This window comes from Netta rufina, assembly GCF_964035555.1.
Source record: "Netta rufina genome assembly, chromosome: 20".
In the NCBI taxonomy this organism is placed as follows: Eukaryota; Metazoa; Chordata; class Aves; order Anseriformes; family Anatidae; genus Netta; species Netta rufina.
In genome coordinates this window covers 9,682,663-9,704,033 of record NC_140144.1, presented here as the reverse complement: position 1 = coordinate 9,704,033, position 21,371 = coordinate 9,682,663, and the positions used below count along the sequence as shown (strand labels likewise).

At 51.6% G+C, this 21,371-nt stretch overlaps 1 protein-coding gene across 3 annotated transcripts in view; it reads left to right on the top strand.

The window, feature by feature from the left end:
• GPSM1 (G protein signaling modulator 1) overlaps positions 1 to 21,371 on the top strand; it is a gene marked incomplete at its 5' end in the record, with an annotated part of 64,155 nt that overhangs the window by 20,494 nt on the left and 22,290 nt on the right. For all 3 annotated transcript variants that reach the window (XM_084298965.1, XM_084298966.1, XM_084298964.1), the window contains 8 exons: positions 226 to 361; positions 606 to 748; positions 2,307 to 2,430; positions 3,597 to 3,712; positions 3,993 to 4,148; positions 5,915 to 6,023; positions 8,373 to 8,499; positions 20,920 to 20,990. In XM_084298965.1, coding sequence (XP_084155091.1) covers positions 226 to 361; positions 606 to 748; positions 2,307 to 2,430; positions 3,597 to 3,712; positions 3,993 to 4,148; positions 5,915 to 6,023; positions 8,373 to 8,499; positions 20,920 to 20,990 — 982 coding nt within the window. The remainder of the gene's footprint in view (positions 1 to 225; positions 362 to 605; positions 749 to 2,306; positions 2,431 to 3,596; positions 3,713 to 3,992; positions 4,149 to 5,914; positions 6,024 to 8,372; positions 8,500 to 20,919; positions 20,991 to 21,371) is intronic.

The following is a 21,371-nucleotide window of genomic DNA, read 5'->3' as shown; positions in this document are numbered from 1 at the left end:
CCTGCCCTAGAAATGAGCATCCAAAACCAGCTCTGGGGCTTGGGGTGACCCTCCTGTGGAGAACTCAGGAGGAAATGAGAATGGGCTGGGAACAGCTAGATGGGGTGTCTGTCTGTCCTGTGCGGTGCTTGGCTCGCTGTCACTTGAATTTTGCCTCCAACAGTTAAGGAATAAAAGTCTGTGAGCTTTTTAATACCTCTTTCCCTCTCTTTGACCTTCTTGTAGAACCATTGGGGACCGCATTGGAGAAGCCAAGGCAAGTGGCAACCTCGGGAACACACTGAAAATACTCGGGCAGTTTGACGAAGCTGTTGTTTGCTGCCAGAGACATTTGGACATTTCCCAGGAGCAGGGAGACAAGGTAATTGCTGCATGGCATCCAACAGGAAATATTTCCTACCTTGAAAATTGATCCATCTGCAAGCCAGAAGATGTGAAAGGGTAGAGGTGGGCTCTGGGAGGAGGTGAAGTGTCAAACTCTCCCTTACTGACAGTAACAGCTGTATGGTAGTGGTGGTGGGGAAGGAAAACGTGGGCTTCCTGGCTTTGGCTGTCTGTCTCCCTACTGGGATAGGCAGTGTAACACCTCTTCTTGCTCCTTTCAGGTGGGTGAAGCCAGAGCGCTCTATAATATAGGAAACGTTTACCATGCAAAGGGAAAGCATTTATCTTGGAACATGGCCCAAGACCCAGGCTACCTGCCACAAGACGTCAAGGAGACTCTACAGAAAGCTTCAGAATATTACGAGTAAGTATTGAAGCTCGGCCACCCCTTTGTCCTGCAGGGAACAGTCATCAGTGACTGGTAAAATGCACGCAGGTGCACCTTTATTAGAGCTGAGTGCACTTGTACGGTTCACTTGAGGAGCCTTCAGCAAAAGGCTGTCTGCATCTCTAAAAATTAATTGTGTACAGTTAGTTTGTGTATTTGAAGGATCTGAAATTGTAAAACCCCTTTGCTTCCTATAATGAAGCAGTTCAGTTTTCCCTTAAGACTCTGCGTTTCTTTAATTCCTGCTTTGTTATTCCTCCACCACGCAGAGCGAATGTGTAAAATAGGATAATGCTGGGGATCTGGGTATTAGTAGTAAACGGGCAGGAGAGGTATAAATCCCATGCTCTGGATCATGTTATTTTGACAGTATGAGCCAGTGCATTTGATTTTGCAACCCAGGAAGGTTAGGAGCCTGCACGCTCTGTTGTTCATCTGACCAGGTGTAACTTATGAAAGCGTGCAAGCCACTGTTACTTTCAGCATGTTCATCTGTAAGCCAAGAGCCATGGGCACAGGGCAGTTTGGTACTCTGGCAGGAGCTGCTGCATGCGAACAAGCAGAGATGTGGAAATTATATCATTTACAGGGGCAAAGCTGCGCCAGAATTGCCTCTCTCAGGCCAAAGCTGCGTGCAGCTGTCTGTTCCCCTCTTAGCATGCAAAAAATCATTCTTGAGAAGATGTTATCAACAATATCAATATTCCCCCGCCCCTGGGAGGCCAAGGTATGGTATCAAATTTGTCTCAAGGAAGGCAAGAGAGGGACCGCACGCTTTTATAAAATTAGAGCTGAAATTCATCCTGGTATTGTCTTAATAAAAGTCTTTATATTTTGAAGTATGATCACGCACCAAAGTTCAATAGCCTGTTCCTTCTCAGAGCTATATTTGGAAGGTGAACTATTAGCTCCTGGAGCCCCTGCTGCTCTCTGCTGGCCTTGATGAAAATGTATTCCTGTGCATCTGCATTGCTGGAGCCACAGCAAAGCTGCTCCTTCCCCCAGGGGAAGAGGCTTTTCCCTGAAGTCCTGGTTATCCTTTTGATGGATCTGCAGCTCATCCTGCTCTAACATCCTTTCCTTTCCTAAACAGTCGCAAAGTTCCCACTGGTGGCCCACACAGGAAGGCTGTTGCCAGACTTGCTTTCATGCTAATGCTTTTCTTCTCTTATCTTGGAGTTTTATTCCAATAATGAAGCTTTTTAAAGTAGTCTTTTTATTATCTGGAGGGAGTGTCAGGATCTTACATTGGTCTCCTCACATCTGAGGATATGATGGTGCCTATCTATAGCTCACTGGCCTTTTCCCAAAGAACGATGAATATTGCATAGCTGGTGATTACATTTGTGCCAGCTGGGAGCTCTGTGCTTCCCCATGTGTGCTGTACATGAAAAGAGGGGGAAAAACATGTAGAGAAGTGCAGGGAAGAGCACTGGCATGGTAGTGTGGATCTTGTCCCTATCTCTAGCAGGGCAGGGAAAAACTTGGGGATAATCTCTGTCCTTGTAAAGAATCTAGCACTGATTTCTTTCAGGAGGAACCTGTCCCTGGTGAAGGAGCTGGGGGACAGAGCTGCGCAGGGCCGTGCTTACGGCAACCTTGGCAACACCCAGTACTTACTGGGCAACTTCACTGAAGCCATCGCCTTCCACAAGGAGGTAGGGAACTGCTTCGGCTTCTTCTGGGGCTGGGTACCCAGTAGGGAGCAGCCTTGCTTTCTTCTCACCACCTCCCAGGAAATACTGGGAGGTGTTTTACCCCCCTGACTGTTTTACTCCCTCCTGTGTGTGCTCCAGATCCTGCCCATGCTGTGCTGTGCCAGCTCCTGCTGAGCAGCACCTTCCTGCCTTCCTCATCAGTGCTTAATGAGCGACTTGAGGGAAGGGTGCTGTTGGCTTGGAAACCAAAGGAGATTTCTAAGGGCAAACTGCAGCTGGGCCTAGCAAGGCTTTTCTGTGCTTAATTTGTGTCAGTCTAAATTTTAATAAATGCAAGCCATGAATTTAATTAAGCTGCTGAAAGAGCTGCTGATCAGGAATAATTGTTGTTTGTAGAACATAGCTACTTTCTGCAAAGCTTTACAGAGGGGCGAGATGACACAATCCCTGCCCCAGTTCAAATGCAATTTGGTTTCTAGTTTGGAGTCTGCACTGGTTTCCTCAAAGTGGAGGGTGCTGAGCACCTTGGGACATCAGAAGCTGTCAGAGCTCTTCTGTTTGTGTGAGAAGGCTTGGGGGCAGCAGCCAGCAGTCATTTTGGAGAAGGCACTCAGAAGGGGCAGGAAAATTATGCAATGCTAGTGAGCAGGGAGCAGGTGCTGCAAAGTGAGGGGTGGGGAATTTGGGGAGAGGCAGGATGGAGGTACAGCAGGGACAGGGACCTGGGGAGCAGCTGCAGTGCAGAAGGTGAGGTGCAGTTCGTAAATGTGTGTGTGTGTGTTCATTCTGTGACAGACCTGCTCATGCTCCTGGTTGTTACAGTCTGTAGATATCCGCATCCCTTCCCCTGACCTCGAGCTCTCCATTCTCCTGTTGATTCAGCTGAAGTACACGCAGCTCCTTTTGCACTTCAGCTGAACAGATGCGTACTGACCAGGCTGGAGTAGGAGTGGAGAGGATGCAGCTCTGCTCCCACTTTTCCAAAGGTCCTTCCTGATGCTGAAGTACAAAAAATAGAGAGCTGCATCTAGCCCCGATAGGCATGGGCACCCTTACCTTGCTGGACGTGAACTTTGCAAAACAAGAAGTTAATCTCCCAGAAGAGTTGTTGTGTGCCAGAAACCTGGCAGCAGCCAGCCTGTACTCACTGTCTGTGTCTGCTGCAGCGCCTCGCTATTGCCAAGGAGTTTGGGGACAAGGCAGCCGAGCGGAGGGCGTACAGCAACCTGGGCAACGCACACATCTTCCTCGGGAGGTTTGACATCTCTGCTGAGTACTACAAGTAAGTGCTGGGGTTATTGCAGGCTCGGGCAGATGTTCCCTGGAAATTCCCACCTATTGCAGTGAATTCACAGGCTCAGGGGAACGTGACAAGGGGCCTGGTGGCAAATTGCCTGTGTGGTGCTCAGCAGTGGCAAGTGATGCTGCCACTTGCCAGCCAGCCTGCAGTGCGTAGCAGGCATAAACCCCAGCGCAGTGCACACCAAGGCTGGGACTTTTCTGTTGCTTTATGGAGGTGCCCTGCAATGATCAGGTCTGTTCATCTCTGCCTTTCCGTGCAGGAAAACACTCCAGCTCTCCAGGCAACTCAAAGACCAAGCAGTAGAAGCCCAGGCTTGCTACAGTCTTGGAAACACGTACACGCTGCTTCAAGACTATGAAAGAGCAATCGAGTACCATCTAAAACACCTGGTGATAGCACAGGAGCTGGGAGACAGGTAAGGGAGTGCCTCAGGGGGTGGCATCTTTGCTCTGGTGGGCTCAGAGCACCGATCCTTCCCTGTGGATTTGTTGTTCTCCACCTCCAGCACTAAAGAGCAGCAACACATATTCTTGAAAGCCTTCAGAAATCTCTCAGGACCCAGGCCTTAGTCCAGTTGTGGGTCAGAAAAGTAATATGAGTGAGGCCTTTATCATGTCATTGAAACCTGGGGATCATGCCCTTTAAGCTATGTCTGTCTGGGCTGAGAGAGATTCCTAGTTAGATGTACTTCAGGAAAATGAATTGTATCCAGAAAATGCTTTGCCATGCAGCTACTGCTGTTTTGTCCTATTGGGGCCTCCCTAAAGTCCCCTTACATCACAAAAATTGCTGCTTCTTTGGAAATCATGCAGATAGGACATGTGTCACCTTGTCCTGATGCTCTGAGATGGGGCTGGGAACTTCCATGAAAAAATAAATGATATCACACATCACACAGAGCATGCGGAGATGATATATTTTGCTCCTTGGTCTCATCATTCGTCTTTGAGATTTAGTCTCTCTTCTCTCTATTTCTTCATCTACCTTTATTTCATTTTTTTGACATCAGCTCCTTTCTCCTCTTTCCTCTCTTTCTGGATACTGCTGGAGCCTCCCAGGAGCTCATTAAGTGACTTTGCAGCCCACTTGTTCAGCATTGCTGCTGCTGGCTCTTGGGAAGCCGGGTGTCCTCCACTAGATGGAGCAGAGGCATTAAAATGTGAGCTCCGTGGCACTGTCAGGGCATTAACTGCTCTGGGAAGGTACAATCCCACCCAAGGGTGAATCATGCTGTGGGGGTGCAGGCCTGTGGGCTCCTGCATTTCTGGGAACACACCCCATGAGCAGAAGGTATTGAACTGGGTGACAAGAAAAATGTTTAAATGCTGATCAACCCGCCCAAACCTCTGAAAAGGGAGTTGCAGTCACGCTGAACCTCCCCCTGCGCCCCCATGTGCTTTTTTTATCCCCTCACCCCCCACATCTGCACGTTTGCAGAGCTAAGCAGGCTCTGAGCGCTAGGTCTCTGCCTGCTTCTGCAAGCAGGTGCTGAAATCTGCTCCAGAGGCACCTGTGGGGCTGGTGCAGGTTGGCTGTGTTCAGGGGCTGGGGCTGCCCGGGGCAGGTTTCACATTTGCCTGCTTTCTCTGGCGTCTGAAAACAAGAAGCTGTGCCCTGGAGGTCTGGTGGAAATAGGTCAATGCTTGCTTGGCTGCTGCATGCAGTCTGTGCTTGCATCCTGGGTGACCTGCTGGTATATATCAGGAAAATATTGTGTCCCTGAAGTGTTTTCTCCTTGCCACGTTCCTGCTAATTTAGCTCTGGGCTGTTATGGAGTAGCAGGCTGGATGTTGCTGGCCCTCTTGATGCACTGTGTGTCTCTGGAGGAGAATCCTTGCTGTGTGAGGTGGAGGCTCGATGGGAGCTCTCACTTCTGCTCTCAGTCTGGTGCTCACAAATAAAGTCAGACCGTTCTGGGTCTGTGCTACACGGCTCAGCTGTCTGCTGCTGTGGGTACAGGCCCATTTCTGAGGCTCTTGCTCATCCCCTGATCTTACTGAGTTCAGCCTAAGAGTCGTTTAAGGTATACAGTGCATTTCATTTTCCTTTGCAGAACACTCTGTAAACGTAAATTTAGCTAGGAGGTCTGGCTCTTGGTGCTCTGGAGAAGGAGGCCGTGAAAGGGTTGCTGTGCTGGGTTTTGCCCAGAATTTCTGTGGTTGACAGCTTCCTGTTTTGCAGGGTGGGAGAAGGAAGAGCCTGCTGGAGTCTCGGAAATGCCTACGTCTCCTTGGGGAGCCATGAACAAGCTCTGCACTTTGCAAGGAAGCATCTTGAAATCTCCCAAGAGGTATGAGAAGCTGGTTCAGGTCAGAATCGGTCCTCCCTGTTGAGGAGGACATGCTTTTTATCCCAAGAAGTTAATTGGATATAGTTCTTCTAGCTATGAGTGCTGTGGAAAGTGCCTGCCTGTGTGCTGTCTCAATGTTGTCTTCAGGAACTGCTGGGAAGTGTTCGTTTCATGAGGTGCTCCCAGGCCTCCACTTAGTTAAGGCTAATACATTTGCTGTACGTTGCTACTAACTGATATTCCTGGGTGAGGAACAGCCACAGTCACCATTTGGGGTTCCACGTCTGCAGCTGCTCTGGTTTTCACTAGTGTGCTTGCCCAGCTAGCTGCAGCTTTCCAGGTACAAAAACATGAGGTGTTTTCGGATGGCTCAGATGTTCAGCAAGCAGGAAGGCCGTTGTTTGCTCTTTCCAGTGTGCTATGAGGAAGTTATTTGTGGTCTCTTTAAAGTTCCCCGGATGAAGAAATTGCCCTTTTGAAGCACTAATTGAAATGACTGCATGCAGGCGTTGTGTGTTCTCCTGCCTGTCTTTAGGCTGGCTGAATCCCGGAGCAGGGCTGACACACCGGCCTAATGATGTGCTTAATTACACTTATCAGACATGCAGGAGGAACGCTGTCCTTTGGCCCTGAGCATCTTAGGACAAATTAACTTTTCCAGTTTTCAGGTTTTCAGTCTGCCAGCACTGTGGCAGTGTGGGGCTGGTTACTGGGAGCCGGACGGGTGCGCGTGGTGGTGATGGGAGGGATGGAGCAGTGACTGGTGGCTGCTGGGGGCGGAGGGGAGAGCCGGGGCGGGCAGGAGGGCTCACAGCACTGTTCCCATCCCGAGGTGATGGCTGTGATTGCAGAGCGTGTCAGGAGTAGGTTACTCATGGCAGGTGGCTGATAAACTCCCCCACATCCTTAATTACGGAGTGGTGCAGAGACCGCGTCCATTTGTGGGGAGGGCTCGTGTCAGCTTCTAGCAGCTAGTGATTCTCTTAAAAACTGTTTTATTTTAGCCTCGGGAATGAAGCTAGTCGCCTGTGCTGTTGTGAGCAGCGCCAGCACTTTGTCCAAGAAAAACCTGCAGCAGTTAAACCTTTGCACACTGATGTTTCTATTCCCTGACATAAACCTGATGGTGACATCTGAATCTGAGTGAAATCTGCTCGGAGTAACCGCATGGGAAGTTGCTGCAGGGTGCTCAGAGGTTGCTGCAAAATTTCTTCTGAAACAGCCTGAGTAAAAGATAAATGCCTGGAAGACTCGGAGGCTGTCCTGGCTCTCAGCCACTGCTCTGCAGGACCTCTCGTGCCTTCATGTGGTGGGGGGCTTCTGGGGAAACGGGGGCACCCGAGCCGAGGGCAGAAAGCAGAGCCCTGCTGTGGTGTGTGGTAGGGGCTCTGATTGTCCTGCCAGGGTTCCTCTGAGGGTAATCAGGCCTTGGAGAGAACCTCGAATGAGTGGAAATCAGGGAAGCATTTAACATCAAGGGCTGTGAAACCGAACCAGGACATGGTAATTTCACTGGAGATGATGTCAACAGCAAATCTCTTGTAATTGGCAGGGGATTTATGCCTGATGATAAGCTGTTTGATCTGCCTCCCTTTACTGGTGCTTGGGGCTTTGTCATAAATAATGTGGGGATTTATGATTTTGTTCTGGGATGGCTCGCGCTGCAGTCTATCTCGGAGGACCACAAAAGAGCTGTTGCAAGGCGTTTAACAGGGAGCCAAGGAACAGCCAAGGTCTTTCCCTCTAGCAGAGGCTGCCGTTTCTCTAAAGATTAGAGGCTGCTTCTGAGTGACCTCCCTGTGTTTGCTGGCGATATGCAGAGCAGTCATTTTCATGCTTGGTGTTAACCTTTGAGGGGCACCCAGCAGCACATCCTACAAATCCCCATTTTTAAGTAGAAGGAGCCACTGGAAAGATTCCTCAATATCTGCCCTCGGCTCCTTCAGGCTGGTGAGAGATGGGACTTTTGAAGACAAAAATAAAGCAAATACAGGAATTTGGACTGTCTCAATGTTAGTATTAATTTAGTATGTGTGTATGCCTCTATCCCAGTTCTGTAGCAGCGGGCGAGCTGTGTCCCCTTGGGTCACTGTAGTGAGCTCTGCAGAAATGCTTTTCGAGGTGCAGCAGGTACACAGCACACCGTGACTGGACCCTCCCTGAGATTCTCACCAAAAGGTAGTTTTGGAGAGTTGTGGTGTTGAATAGCCAGGCTTGAATGATCTCTCAGGGTGTCTTCAAGCTCTCTTCTCTGTGTGTTTGCTTTGGTATGGGACTGGCAAGCCCTTTGCTAGGGACAGTTTCCTTAGACCATGCTCCCTTTTAACCAGCTGCCTGTTGGCTTTGCAGATCGGGGACAGGAGCGGGGAGCTGACGGCCCAGGTGAACATGGCCCAGCTCAGGTCAGCCCTCGGCTTGGGCCCCGGGGAGGAGGACGTGGGCACAGCACAGCATTATTCCGGCTACGAAGCTCAAGGTGAGTGTCCGGGCTCCTGCTGGCACTGTGAAAGATGCAGGATGGTGCACGGGGAGTGGGAGGTGTTGGCAAGTGGGAGGGAATCTGAATGCCAGAGGGAGATGAGGCTATCGGGTGCCTTTCCCAGAAAGGAGGCTGCAGTACGTTTGGAGGGAGAAGAATGTGAGGACGAGGGGTTTTTGGCACACCCTTGCAGTGAATCCCTGTGGCCCGGTTCTCCCTTGTGGTTTCACAGCAGAACCCTTCGTTATTGCATACATCTGGTGTGAAATGCTTGCTCTGACAAAGGCCCACGAACAGCATCTTATTCTCCACTCCTGCTCTGTGTAAGTTTGAAGGACGGGGAAGGATCTACCCCAAGGAGGGCACGGAGTGAGTTAACGGAGTTAATCTGCATTAGGAATGAAATCCCACGTTCCAAGCAGCAAACCAGCTTTTGTCTCTTCTGAAGCTCTGCAGGGCCCTTTTAACTGATGTGACTGATAGAGGGAGCTTTCAAAAGGTGACTGGCAGGGATTTTGGGCTGCTGTCAGTCTGATGAGCACCCAGGGAACGAGCCTCCAACACGAGCTGAAGGCAGGCTGTGAGCATCGGCGCGCTGGGTGCTGTCTCATACCCAGAACACCTGCAGTGGAGCTCTGGAAACAAAGGTGTTACAAGGCTCGGTCGCGGCAGACCAAATGGTTTTAATTACCAATATATTTACCACTGGGCCTGGGGTTGTTCTGCCTCTGCTCCCCAGGGAGAAGCCACTCTGCCAGCCCCATGTCCCCTGCTTGGGGACCGTCTGCCTGTCCCCAAATGTCTGCCTGCCACCACGGACGTTTGTGGGTGCCTGGCATGGGGCGCTTCCAGCCGGCTCTCCCGTAGCTGTGGACAGCCTTATTAATTTACACAGATGAAATTGCATCCCAGGAGGTGCGGGCTGATTAAATATGACCTTGTTAGTGCAGACACATCTTCTGAGGCGGTGTGTTCTCTCCCTGCTGGGAGGGCTCGCTCAGAGACGATGCTCTGGTAGAGGCACGGTGCTCTGGGAGGGCGAAAGGCTGCCTGCGAGGGTTTGCTCTGTGCATTGATCCTGAAGTTGTAGCCTGCTACGTTGGTGCTAAGGCTTTTCCTGAGAAATCGAGCTGTGGATGAGGAGCCGGAGTGCCCTGCCGTGCCCCATCAGGAGCTGCAGAGCTGCGTTCAGTCTCCTCAAAGGCCATAAGGGCCACGACAGCTGAACCAACCTCCTTCTGCACGTCAGCTCCATCTCTATAACTGCTGGGGAATTTATTAGCTAGCGCCTTCTGCTGAGACCTGGCACCTTGTTAGAGGTTTCCCTCTGGCAACTTATTTTTGTTCTGAAAGGGGGTCAGGAAATGAACCTTGGTGCTGCTCCTAGGCCAGAGAGAAGCGTGGAGGAAAGGAGTCGATGTGGGTGCCAGGTCCCACAGGCTGGGGAATGAGGGGTGCAGGAGGAAAACAGACTTTTGGTCCCTGAGCTGAACTCTGCAGGTGAGACTTGGTGATCAGAGCCTGCCTGTGTGGCCTGTGGGCTGCTCGCTCCCCCTCAGTGATCCAGATGTGGCTGTGCTGGTAACATCTGGAGCCAGGAGTGAGTTTTTTCTCCCCTGAGAGAGCCACGGTATTCCGTGTGTGGTCAAGGAGAGCAGGCGAGGGCTGAGCTGCCCTGCTAAGGGCTGGAGGTCGCAGTGGCCTCGTGAATCCGTGGTGCCCTTGCTGATGTTCCCGAGGTCGGGGCTGTTGTCAGCAGCAGGACGAAATGTTCTCTGAAGGAAAACCAACAAATAACCGGGGCTCGCTGTGTGGGAGAGGGAAGCAGAGCAGGGCCAAGGGCAGGGGCACGGAGTGTCGCAGCACTTTGCACGTGGCTGGCTCTGGTGTGTGCATCCCGGGGGGAAAGGTGCTGTCCTTGTCACAGATCTGGAGAGAAGGTGGCTGTGCAGGAGAGAGGAGCCTGGCTCCCTCGGTTTCTCCCTAATTCTCATTCTGACCTCATCTCTGTCATTCTGAACCCCAGTGGAGGATAAAAGAGGCCACTGACGTGTCTCTGAGCCCTTCAGAAGGGAGATCTATTTTATGGCTGCCAGGCACTTTGGTACCCTCCTGTGCACTTATTAAATGATTAGAAAAGCGTGATTATTTATATTATTAATAGCAGCAATTTACAGCAAGAGGAACATCTGCTTCTGTAATAGGAAGCAGGTGAGACAGTTGAGATTCAAGTTGCCTTCTGAACCAGGCGTGCCTTTTGATGTCACGGTGAGAAGAGCTTTCAGATATTTTTTTTCCCTGCTTAAGGCTGTAAAATGGCTGCATATTCATAAGGATGCTAACAGCATCGGGTAGGGGAGGCGTGGTATAAAACACACGAATGTCACCAAGCAGGTAGAATGAAGTTTCACGGCAAATCTCAGTTGTGGGAAAATCCATCCAGCTGGCTGAGAAACCCCAAACCATCAGGCTGGGATGTCCTTCACAGGTCGCTTGTGTCCAAGTCTTGGGCATTGTCCTCCACCCAGAGCCTGGGGGAGGAAGGAGTGTCTGGTGTTTTCCTCCGCTGTTTTGGCTTCCTCTTGCTGAGCTCTTTGTGATTTAATTAATATTCTGAGAGCAGTTGGATGTCAGAAGACAGAGCTGGAGGCCAGGGAAGTGGGGCAGCGCTACAAAAGCCTTGTGAAAGCAACGACCTTGTGAAGAAATGCAAACAGGGAGAGCTTAAAGCAACAAACCAGACGAAGCTGGAGAGGAGCTAAAACACGAAGCAAATAAACAGAGGTTGTGTCTGCTTCTCCGAACGCACGAATACACGGCCCTGAAAAGTGGTCTTGCCCTCTCACACGCTGCAAGTAAAGAACTGGGTACTGGTAGGCTGTTGCTGCTGGAGAAAATGGAACTGGCTGGGCTCGTGAGGGATTTGTTGCAGAGGTCAAAGCAACCATGAGCAGAGAGTTTGGTGCTGGGGGTACCCCAGGTGCACGCAGCCAGCTCTGCTCGACCAGGGCTACTCGGGGCTGAGGCTCAGCGGGGTGTGAGCTGTGCCTGGTGCCCCACCAAATTGGGGGCACTCGACCTGGACCTTCCTCGAGCAGCCTGTGGCCGCGGCACCGAGGTGGGTTAGCTGAGGTTGTGTGTGCACGTCACTGCCCTGCAGCATTCCTCTCCTCAATTCCTCCTTGTCAGCTCTCCCCTCTGGAGGCTGGCACTGGCCGGGGGCTGCCTGCCAGCCGCAGGGAGCACAGGGAAGGGGCTCACCCGCTGCCAAAGGGATGGAGGTGTCGGGCAGAAGGCAGAGAGCAGCCCTGGCCGGCCAGCTTGGCTCAATTTTCAGTGCTTCTCTAAAAGAAAAACTGACTCTGGGCTGCTTTTCTTTTACACTGAGCAGCGTGTCAGCCTCAGCTGTCAGCTCTGATGGCAGCAGCAGTGTGAGGAGATGCTGAGCAGCACCTCTCCTGGCAGCTGGGTGTAGGTGGGGAGGGATGCAGGTGTTCTACAACGCATTGGCACACACGTAGAGGCTTTCAGAGCGTTGTGTGCTGGTTCCTGGCACGGTTTCCGTGCTGTTTGCAGTACGCAGCCACCACTGCCCAGCTGTGCTCAGCGAGCTTGGAGGGCAGGAAAGGACTCGGCTGCGAGCCTGACTTCAAATCATAGAATATTCCCCCAGAATCAGAGACTGCCCCCACTCTGCACAGCCTCTGCTGAAGAAATGGGGGCACAAGGCTGCTCTGCTTGTCTGCACTTGGCTTTCAGGAGCCTGTGTGAGAGGCAGCCGTGCTTCAGGTTGTGTTATTGGGGTGAGGACGTGGGCAGTCCAGGCTGGCATGAAACCCATCTCCTTCCTGGGCAGCGATCAGCTCTGCTTGGCTTTGAATGCGGGTCTCTGCATCCTCAGTGCCATTCCCAGCTTGCTTTCTTCACAAGAATCTTTGAACCCTGGGATAAATGAGGGGTAGAAGAAATCTGCTTTTATGTTTCCCAGCCTGTTTGTTTGCTTGCTTGCTTGCTTTAAATATCTTTGAAGTATCTGAGAAGCGTTTAGGGCTGCTGAAAGACGCTCAGTTGACCGGCCTCTGTTGACGCAAGGCGAGGAGGAGGCAGTGCTGCCAAACCCATACCAGCCTGAGCCCTGGGCTGGGATGCTGTGCAGGGATGGTCCTTCTCTGTGGCTTGCTTGACCGTGCTGCGAGGGACTGTGGTGGGTGACAGGAGAGAGATGTGGCCCTCTGAGACCTTCCAACAGGGGGACAGCCTGAGGCTGCGACTTCAGCGTCTGGAGACGAGGCTTAGCTGAGAGATGCAGAAGGGCCATGGGAGGACAGACAGATACATCCTTGACATGGCACAGCTCCTGAGAAGGCCTGAAGGATGTAGAAGCTTTGGGGCATGTGGGGATGAAGCATTTTGAGGTTATGTTTTTTGGTCAAACAGATGCTCGGTAGAGCCTTCGCTGTGAGTTCAGATTTATGTTTGGGCGATGAGTGTTGCCTCCCACTGAGGCACCTGCAGGAAGGTCTCCAAAATGACCTGAGAGCTGTGATGGGCCTTGCTGTGATGGAGCAGGGCTGGAAGGATGCCAGGAGTGCTGCTTGAATGGGAGGGGGGCTTGTGTGAAGATTTAGGGTATCTAAAGGATGCCTCTCTGTTATCTCTCTGTGTCTTTTCTAAACCTCTGAGTAACCTCTGCTGTTACAGCTGTTAAATCACTTCAGGAGCACTGACGAGGGGAGATGAACCTCTGAGTCATTTGGATTTAAATCGAGTTACTTAGCACTCAGCTCCGACTGCCCCAGCTTTACGAAGTTTTAAAAATATTCTTCCCAAAGTTTTAGCAGTATTTAACTCTCTCCTCTCACTTCGCCCTGCACACGAGCTACCTTCCCAGTGTCAGTGTTGCAGCAAGACCTTCCAGCTTAGCAGAGGAAATGCTTCGGGCCTGCAGGAGAGGATATTGTGCTGATGAAATTCAGGTGCCTGTTTTATCTTGATGCCAGGGGAGAGTGCAAGTGCTGGAAAGGAGGAATGAGGAAGAGGCTTGTTCTCAAATCCTTTGGCAGAGAAGATACAACGTGGCCCTTGGCAAAGCCACCCGTTAAATCAAGGAACCTCTTGTTGTGGGGAGAGCTGACTTCATGGAAATGGTCAGCTCCTTACACAACCCCCTGCTCAGAGCTGGGAAGCCTGAAATCCCCTTTGGCTGCTGTTCCAGGCTCCTGCAGCCATCCCAGCTAGAATCAGTTTTTATCCTTAAAGGTTTTTATCCAGGGGACTTGGTGTGCTTTAGCATTTCACTGGGCACACCGCTGCCCTCAGCAGCAAGGCTGGCCCCTCGTCTGGCAGAGCCGGGCACCCAGACAGCACAGCTTTGCTTAACGAAGAGACCTGGGGCTTGTAGGGACACAAAGAGACCTGGGGCTTGTAGGGACAATCAGAGCTCGTGAATTCAAAGGCCAGCGTGGCCAGCCACGTGCCAGTAGCTGGAAGGTTCCTGCCTGCTGCAAGCTGGTGACAGATTCACAGCAGCCTCCAGGAGGAGGGATCAGGTATGTTGCCCCCCTCTCTGTAGGATTTTGCTGTGGGTGTTTGATCCCTGTGAGGCTCTGACACGTGCTGTTCTTGCACTTGCCCTCCCTCAGTCAGCCGCTAGGACTTCAGCTGCTCAGCGGTGCCCCTGTTAATTACTGCGTGTCACTTTCTAGCTCAAACTCAGTGTCTTTTTGATCTCTGCTTGTTCAGCACACGCTTGTAATGGGAGATCAGGGGTCATGAAGCTCTGCTAAATACTGGCAGAGAAAATTTTGCTCTTTTAGAAGAAAACCAGGTGCTCCTGCCAGTGCTATCACGGCTGTTCTTGAATGAGCCCGAGGTTACCTGCCTCCTCCCAGCCCACTCCACCCAGTTCAGTTTATCTCCCCGAAAATCCTTCTGTCCCCACAACTATTGATCTATTAAGCAGGTCACGGTTCTACAAGGCCTCCCCTGACGTGGCTCCAAGTTTCACACAAGGTTTGTGTTTGACTTTGTCAGGTGGGGCATCACTGGGTGCGCTGTATGGTCTGTATCCTGCAAGTCCAAACCGATATACTTCATTCTTTGGCCTGAATTTCCATCGCTTTATTTGCAAAAAGCCATATTCCAGCCTTACTCAGCAAGAAGATGCCTGTTGTAGGATAACCTTTTGCTCAAAGACCGCAGCTTTTCTGGGCTGCGTTGTTTTTTTCTGGGGGAAGGAAACTCCTTTGTGTCATCTCTGTCTCCTAGGAGGACTTTTGCTCCAAGTCCCCCCTTGGCCAATTCAGAAGTAACTTGTTTTTGTTACTGCCCATTGTACGTGCATGTATGCATTTGAAGGAATAATTTCACTATGGAAAAAAAAAAAAACCTACAAGACTTTTGTTATTCTGGAGAAGGTTTTTGTAGTGCTCAGGATCTGTCTGGAAGGCTGATATTTGCTCAGCTGTGTGCCGGTCTGTGTGCCAACGAATACAGCACTTCGCAGCTAGTCAGAGCAAACACCCAGGAGCCCGATCTTCCCAGCAGAAGAGGTTTCATTCCTGTCCTCTGGGCTTCCAGCTTTGATATGAGGGGCCGAGAATGCAGGACCTTGCGTGGGACCAAAGCATTTCTGAGGAAGTCTGACATGACAGCGTGCTGGAAGCAACCGTCCTCCAGCTTCCCGTGTTACCCTGACCCTCAGCTATGGGTTGATTTTTGTCCTTCCCATGTGTTCTGTCCTTTCTGTTGCAAGCTGTACATGTTCATGGCTTTTGTCTGGACCACAGAGAGCCCAAAGGGCCTCATTTAGCTGCTAGGGAGGAAAAAGTCTCAGCCATGTCAGGGTTCCCCTGGTCCTTTCCACTCTCAGGGACGGGTGGGTAACCAGATGGTCCATCCCCCAGATCGATGCACAGCAGCGTGGTGCCAGCGTTTTATGGCTCAGTCGTTGTAAATAACTGATATTATTTGCTTTCTCTATTTAGAGAAAAGTATTGTTCTGTCCCAGTAACATCAACTGGGAAAACAAATGCCGGCATTTATCATGCGAGTGCTGGCAATAATAGAGGTCAAGTGGATTTATAGTGCCAGAACCCATTACATGTTTGAAGACTAATTAAAGCCCTAAATGAGCTGCTTGTCCTACTGGAGGCTTTTTTATTTTTTTTTCCCTTTCCTTGCTGCTGTGTTTTTTTTTTTCCTTTTTGAAGAGCGCTCGCTGTAATAATGGAGCAGCAGCTAAACAGAGATTTCCTGATTAGATGTCAGCAGAGAAAGATTTGAAATGCTCTGCGTGCGTTGGGATTGCTGGACCACATCTCCACTGTTAGTTCTGAGCCTGGTAGGGTTTACAGACCTCTCTTCCACCCCAAACAAGTGCCTGGCTGGTCTAATTTAATCCTATTTAATATTTAGAGCTGTCTGCCACAGTCAAGGCTCTGAAATGCTGGGGTGTGTGCAAAGGGAGGAAGGCAAGGTCCTGGGCTGGTGAAATCTGCCCCAAAGACAAGCTGGTATCTCAGTTGATACAGGTGTGGAAGGAAATGACCTTTCCAAGAAAATCCAGCAACTGCTTCTGCCAAGATTTGTTGTGGTCTTTATTGTGCAAAGCCTGGGCTCTGCGGGGTGTCTCCTACCCCCCCAGCTGCCCTGACCTGCTACGTGCACTGCTTGACCAGGAGAGCTGCAGGGTGAGGGAGGATGATACTGGCTGTGTAACCTTTCCCCGTGATTTCTGTGGAGTTCGCTGTCAGGTTTAATTCTGCTCCCTGTGCTGCAGCCACCCCAGAGGGACACGGTGCCATCAGACAGAACCGTCCCTCGATCCGCATCGGGGAGCTTGCTCCATCTCAGCCAGGCAGCTCTCCAAGCTGGAGATGGGGGAGAGCCACGGAGTCATCAAAGCACACGTCAAGCTGATGAGAGCTGCTGGCAGGGCTCCCCGAGCCGCTGCTCCACGCGTTGTGCTCCATCTCATCAGCTCTGAGCTCTCCGGAGTGCCAGCTGGAGCTGGAGACTGTCCACGCAGGAACAGAACTGCCCACGCTGTCTGCCCAGCTTTACATGGTGTTACCTGGCTGGAAGCAGGGGGAGCTTTGTGCTGAGCAGGCACTGCCAGGGCTGCGTGGCTTTCCAAGCAGAGGCCTGGCTTGGTCTTTCCCCTAAATATGCTGTAAAAGCCCCAGAAGCCCTAAAAAGCAGAGTGTTGCCCTACGCTTAATCAGCTTGAGAAGCCCCAGGACAGCAGGAGCGGGCGCTATCGAACTTCTGGCTGTGAAGGGAAGTTTATAGATAAAGCTTCTTGCACGGTGTCATCAGAGACTGTCCCCATCTCTGCAGGGAGACGGAGAAAAAAGCAGCATCTGGCTGGGTGTGTGGTGGGGATGGATTGGGGAGTGTCCCATGGACAGAGGACTGGAGAGCATTTGTGATGTGGGGGGATAAGAGAGGGCCAGGAGAAGGAAGGATGTCACAGCTACATAAATGAGCATCTTTTCTGCTCTGTCCCAGTAAAATCCCCCCACACCACGAGATTTCGTTGCCTCCTTCCCGTAGGGAGGTGACGGATTTTCAAGTTTTAAAACATGGGAATGCAAAAACCGTTAAACGCCCCAGGAACCAAACTGCAAAAAAAAAAAAAAAAAAAAAAAAAACAAACAAACAGAAACCCCTCCTTGGCTCGTGGGGGTGTTGAGAGCATGGAGGGTGGGTGGGGGGAGATTTTGGGGAAAAAAAAAATATTTAAAACAGAAACAACAACCCCGAGCCTGAGCACTGAGAAGAACAACATCCGAGGAGCTCCAGGAAAACAAGCCATGAATGCGGGCAGTCAGCAGCGGCGCTCAGCTGATGTTCACAAGAAGGTTTCGGCTCGCTGTGTTGGAGACCTCAGCAAACCTTGAAGACAGAGAGAGCATTTAGAAATGCCCCTGAGGTTTTCCGTTGCTCTGCAGTAGGCTTGGTAAACATGCCAATAAATACTGGAGAGAGAAGAAAAGCCCTTACAGAGGAGCAGACACCGGTTTTCAGCCGCTCAATCTTCTGCCTCCGCGGCGGCTGCTGCCGGTCGGCGCTGGGGGGAAAGGGGCAGAGAGGATCTGAGCGCTGGGGCTGCAGGAATTGCTGGGAAAATCACTTCTCAGGAGGTTTCTGAGCACATCTGGAAGTTACGTCCAAAGCTGTGAGAGGGAATGCCCCGTAGGAAGGCAGCAAGCTAGCGGGACAACTCGTGTCGCGGCGTGCCTGTGAGTATGGGAACTGCTCTGCGGCAGGATGAGCGTGTCAGACGGGGAAAAAAGGGGAGAAACTGTTCTGTGAGCGTGGTGGGAGCTGCTGCCTGCTGCCATCCAGCTTACGGTAGCCCTGGCTGTAGGTAGCATCTCAATTCTTCTAGCTGCTGGCGCTGCTTTGCCCTGGGACAGCTCGGTGCAAGTGAGGGCAGAACCAGGCGCTTTGAGGCCGGCATCTGGCCCCGGTGCTGGTCGTGTTTTCTTTGCCTAAAAACAGCCGAGCTGGCCTGTTGGGAAGTCGAATTTGTAATTCCTAACTTCTTCCTCTCTTAGCTCAGCCGAACGCGAAGTCTGCCCGGTAACGGAGGAACCACCAGCACCAAAACAACGGAGGAAGACAAATGGTTCCGCGTGCCCTAATTGCTGGGGTCGTCTCGGCTGACGACGCTTATTAAATTAGCAGAGAGGAAGGCAGGCTTTCGCAGAGCAGAGATTAATGGTTTCTGGCCAGCGGTTTAATGCTACTGCAAACGTACAAAAGCACCTGAGGACGGAGGTGTGTAATTAGCGACTCTTTAGCCTGTTGGAAACGCTGGGTGTTTATCTAATCAGGCGCACTTTGCTTCTTCCTCGCTTTCCTGGAAGCGGCCCTTAAAAGCTGCCGTGACGCACGCTGGCTTCCAGGTGCTGCTCTCACCTCTTGGGCATCGCTTTGAAACCCAGACGCGTGATCGGGTCGAGTGTTTGTGGGTGTCTTTTATCGCAGGTTCTCCTTGCTTCTCCCCTTGCCGAGCTCCTGCCGGCCGACGTGGCAGCTCCAGGAGGGCTCTGCTCGGGCTTTGCTCCTCTGGAGGCGTGGGGGAGACCCTGCAGAGCTGCCTCCTTCTTGCTGGTGCCCCCAGGAGCTGGTGGGAGCACAGTGGAGCAACAGGAGCTGGATGTGAGGTGTCTTTGAGGACTTTGGCTTTCTTTAGGAGCTCTGGGTCCTCCTGGAGTGAGCCAGGGCGGGCTGTGCCGACCCACCGAGAGCTGTGCGGCCGTCTCTGTGCTGTGGTGGAGAGGGCTCGGGCTCCATCCTTTCAGCTGTCTGTGTGGTGCACATCCAGCCTGTGGTAAAGTGTTCAGACAGCAAATAACTGTGTCGTGTCACAGGTACCCAGCATCGTGGGCCTTTGCCATCCTCCTCAAGGTCGGTGCTTACGATGCCTTAGCACAGACAAAATCGCGTAGTTAAGATTTCTTAGTAAAAATAATCAAGGGCTGAAATAAAAACGGTAACACCAGGAGATCTGCCTGCTGCATTGAGGGCAGCAAAGTCCTTTCTTCCTGCCCACACCAACAGGAGAACAGCCCCATGTCTGAGCCCGAGCCAATGCCAGCAGCAATCGCCCAGCTGCCAGAACCAAATCCTGGTTTTACCGAGCTGCTGCCAAACCAGTGATGGCTCTGCAGGGTGGAAGAGGGTTGAGTTGGGTAGAGACAGCAGCGGTGTGTCACTGCGTGTTCTCCTTGCTCTCTGGCTTTTCTGTGTGTTCAATATCCATCCTGCACCTCTTCACCACCTCCTCCAGTACCTTCTTAACTCAAAGCCTGCTGCTGAAGTCACCTTAAAATTACACTAATATGCTTTTTGGAGAGACAGAAACCGTGCACAAACGTTTTGTTGGTTTGGCCGTCGTGGCTGCAAGAGGTAAATCCCGTTGGGGTAGTAAGGAAGTTGTGAGGGGCAGTGGAGTTGTCTTTAGGTCATTCGTAACTAAGCTGTGGTATGGATGCGAAGTCGCAGATGATCTGAGCTTGTCTTTGTATTCACGACGCTGAGCGAGGGGGAAATTTTGTCTTTGGAGGTGCTGCAGCTGAGAGATGCCTGTGGTTGCACCTGGAGTCGTGCAGAGCTGGGTGCGTGTTCATGCAGGAATCCTGCTACCTGCTGGCTTTTCCGTTTAACCACTGCCTTCTGCTCGCAGTCAGCCCCGAATTGGTTTGTGAATTTTGGGCCTTCTCTCGTTAAGTTTGCCTGGTGAGCAGCTCGGTGGCACCCTGGGCTGGAACAGGGTGCGTGGGGGCCGCTGTGGGATGTCGGTGCTGGTGGGAAGCTGGGGAATCTTTCGGCTCGGTGAGCTTGCTGCTGCAGGAACCGCACAGAGTTCAGTGGTTTCCGTTCTCAGGGCTCTGCACGAGGATGGCTTTCAATTCGCATGCACTCATTATTCGCCCTCCCCCAGGATTTCCCCTCCAGCTTGGAAGCTGTGGCGGGACATCGGCTCCAGAGCTCCCGGTTCTGCCCCGCTTGGTGCTGATTTCAGGGGGTTCTCAGCTAAAGCCAAACTTCGGGAAAGGGCAGGAAAAGGGAGCAGGAAGGGGAAAGGGCAGAAGTTTTCCGGGATGTGTTAGAGGCACCCCAGGGCCATTTGGTAAATGCTGCGTGTGCCGGTGAGCAAGGTGAGAGCGGCTGGGAGGTTGGAGGGAGACGTGCAGGTAGAGAGAGTGTGGAAAACAGAAGGCAGAAGCTGAACTGGTTTTCACCTTCTCTGTTATTGTTATAACACCGTATTTAAATTAATTTTATTAAATCTCAAATATCTTAATGGTTGCCAAATTTGATGTTTTGTCTGTCGGCTTCGGGGCAAGGTTTCTCTCTCCTTGAGGCTGGGCCTGTGATAGCTTGAAAACATTTGCTCTTTCACTTAGTTTTCCAGCCCTCATGACTGCAGAGCAAAGCTTTAAGATGTGTCCCAGACACATTCTTTAAGTTAAAAACACGGAGATAAAGCAACAAGCCCACAGATGTATTCAACCGTATTTTTGTTATGATTTTTCTCAGTGCCAGTCCCCTGACTTTTCCTTGTTTGGGGTCAGGCTCGTAGCTCTGGAATTTCAGAGCCCTCAGCTGAGACCCGGGGTCACGGTGCGCCCCCGCTACTGGTTCGAAATCAAAAGCTTTGTGCAGCCCTCGCTGTTACTGGCTGTGCCGTGACACTGCTTTGAAAAAGACCCAAAACAATAGAGAGAGAAAAAAAAAAAAAAAAAAAGAAACAGATTTGAATCTCAAGGACAGCACAGCTGCAACATCCCGTCCGCTTGACTTTGCAGCTCACGGTAGCTGAGGGTCTGCCACGCTGGGAGTTTGGGCTGGGTGCTGCCGGTGTGTGACACCCCCCTGATGCCAGAGTGCGTTGTTTTGCAGGAGCCAGGCCAAAGAGACTCCAAAGAAACAGCATGGACAGCTTAGACCTCCTGAAGTTCCCTTCTGAAAAGGTAAGTGAAGATGGCTGGCTTGCCTGGAGGATGAAGTATCGGTAGGAGTCCGTAAGGGCTTGTTGACTGCCTGCATGCGCAGGGAAGTATGCAATTAGCAGATAGCACGGGAGTCAATGGGATTAACCAGAGAGGGTTTCTAGAGAGGAACAGCTGGTCTAGCTAAAAAGGCACTTAGCTGAAAGCTGAAAAAGCCACTTCTGGGGTTTTTTGAAAAAAAACCAGCCCTTTATCGAAGAGGATAAGCACGAGCAGTTTAGCCCCTTCAGTGGCTGGTGGCACGTCTCAGTGCCTTGTTAACCCAGCAGAGTGCTGCCTTCGTGCAGCCAGGGAAGGAGAGGTCAGGAGGGAGCTGCAGCGTTGCAGGAGGCAGAGGATCTT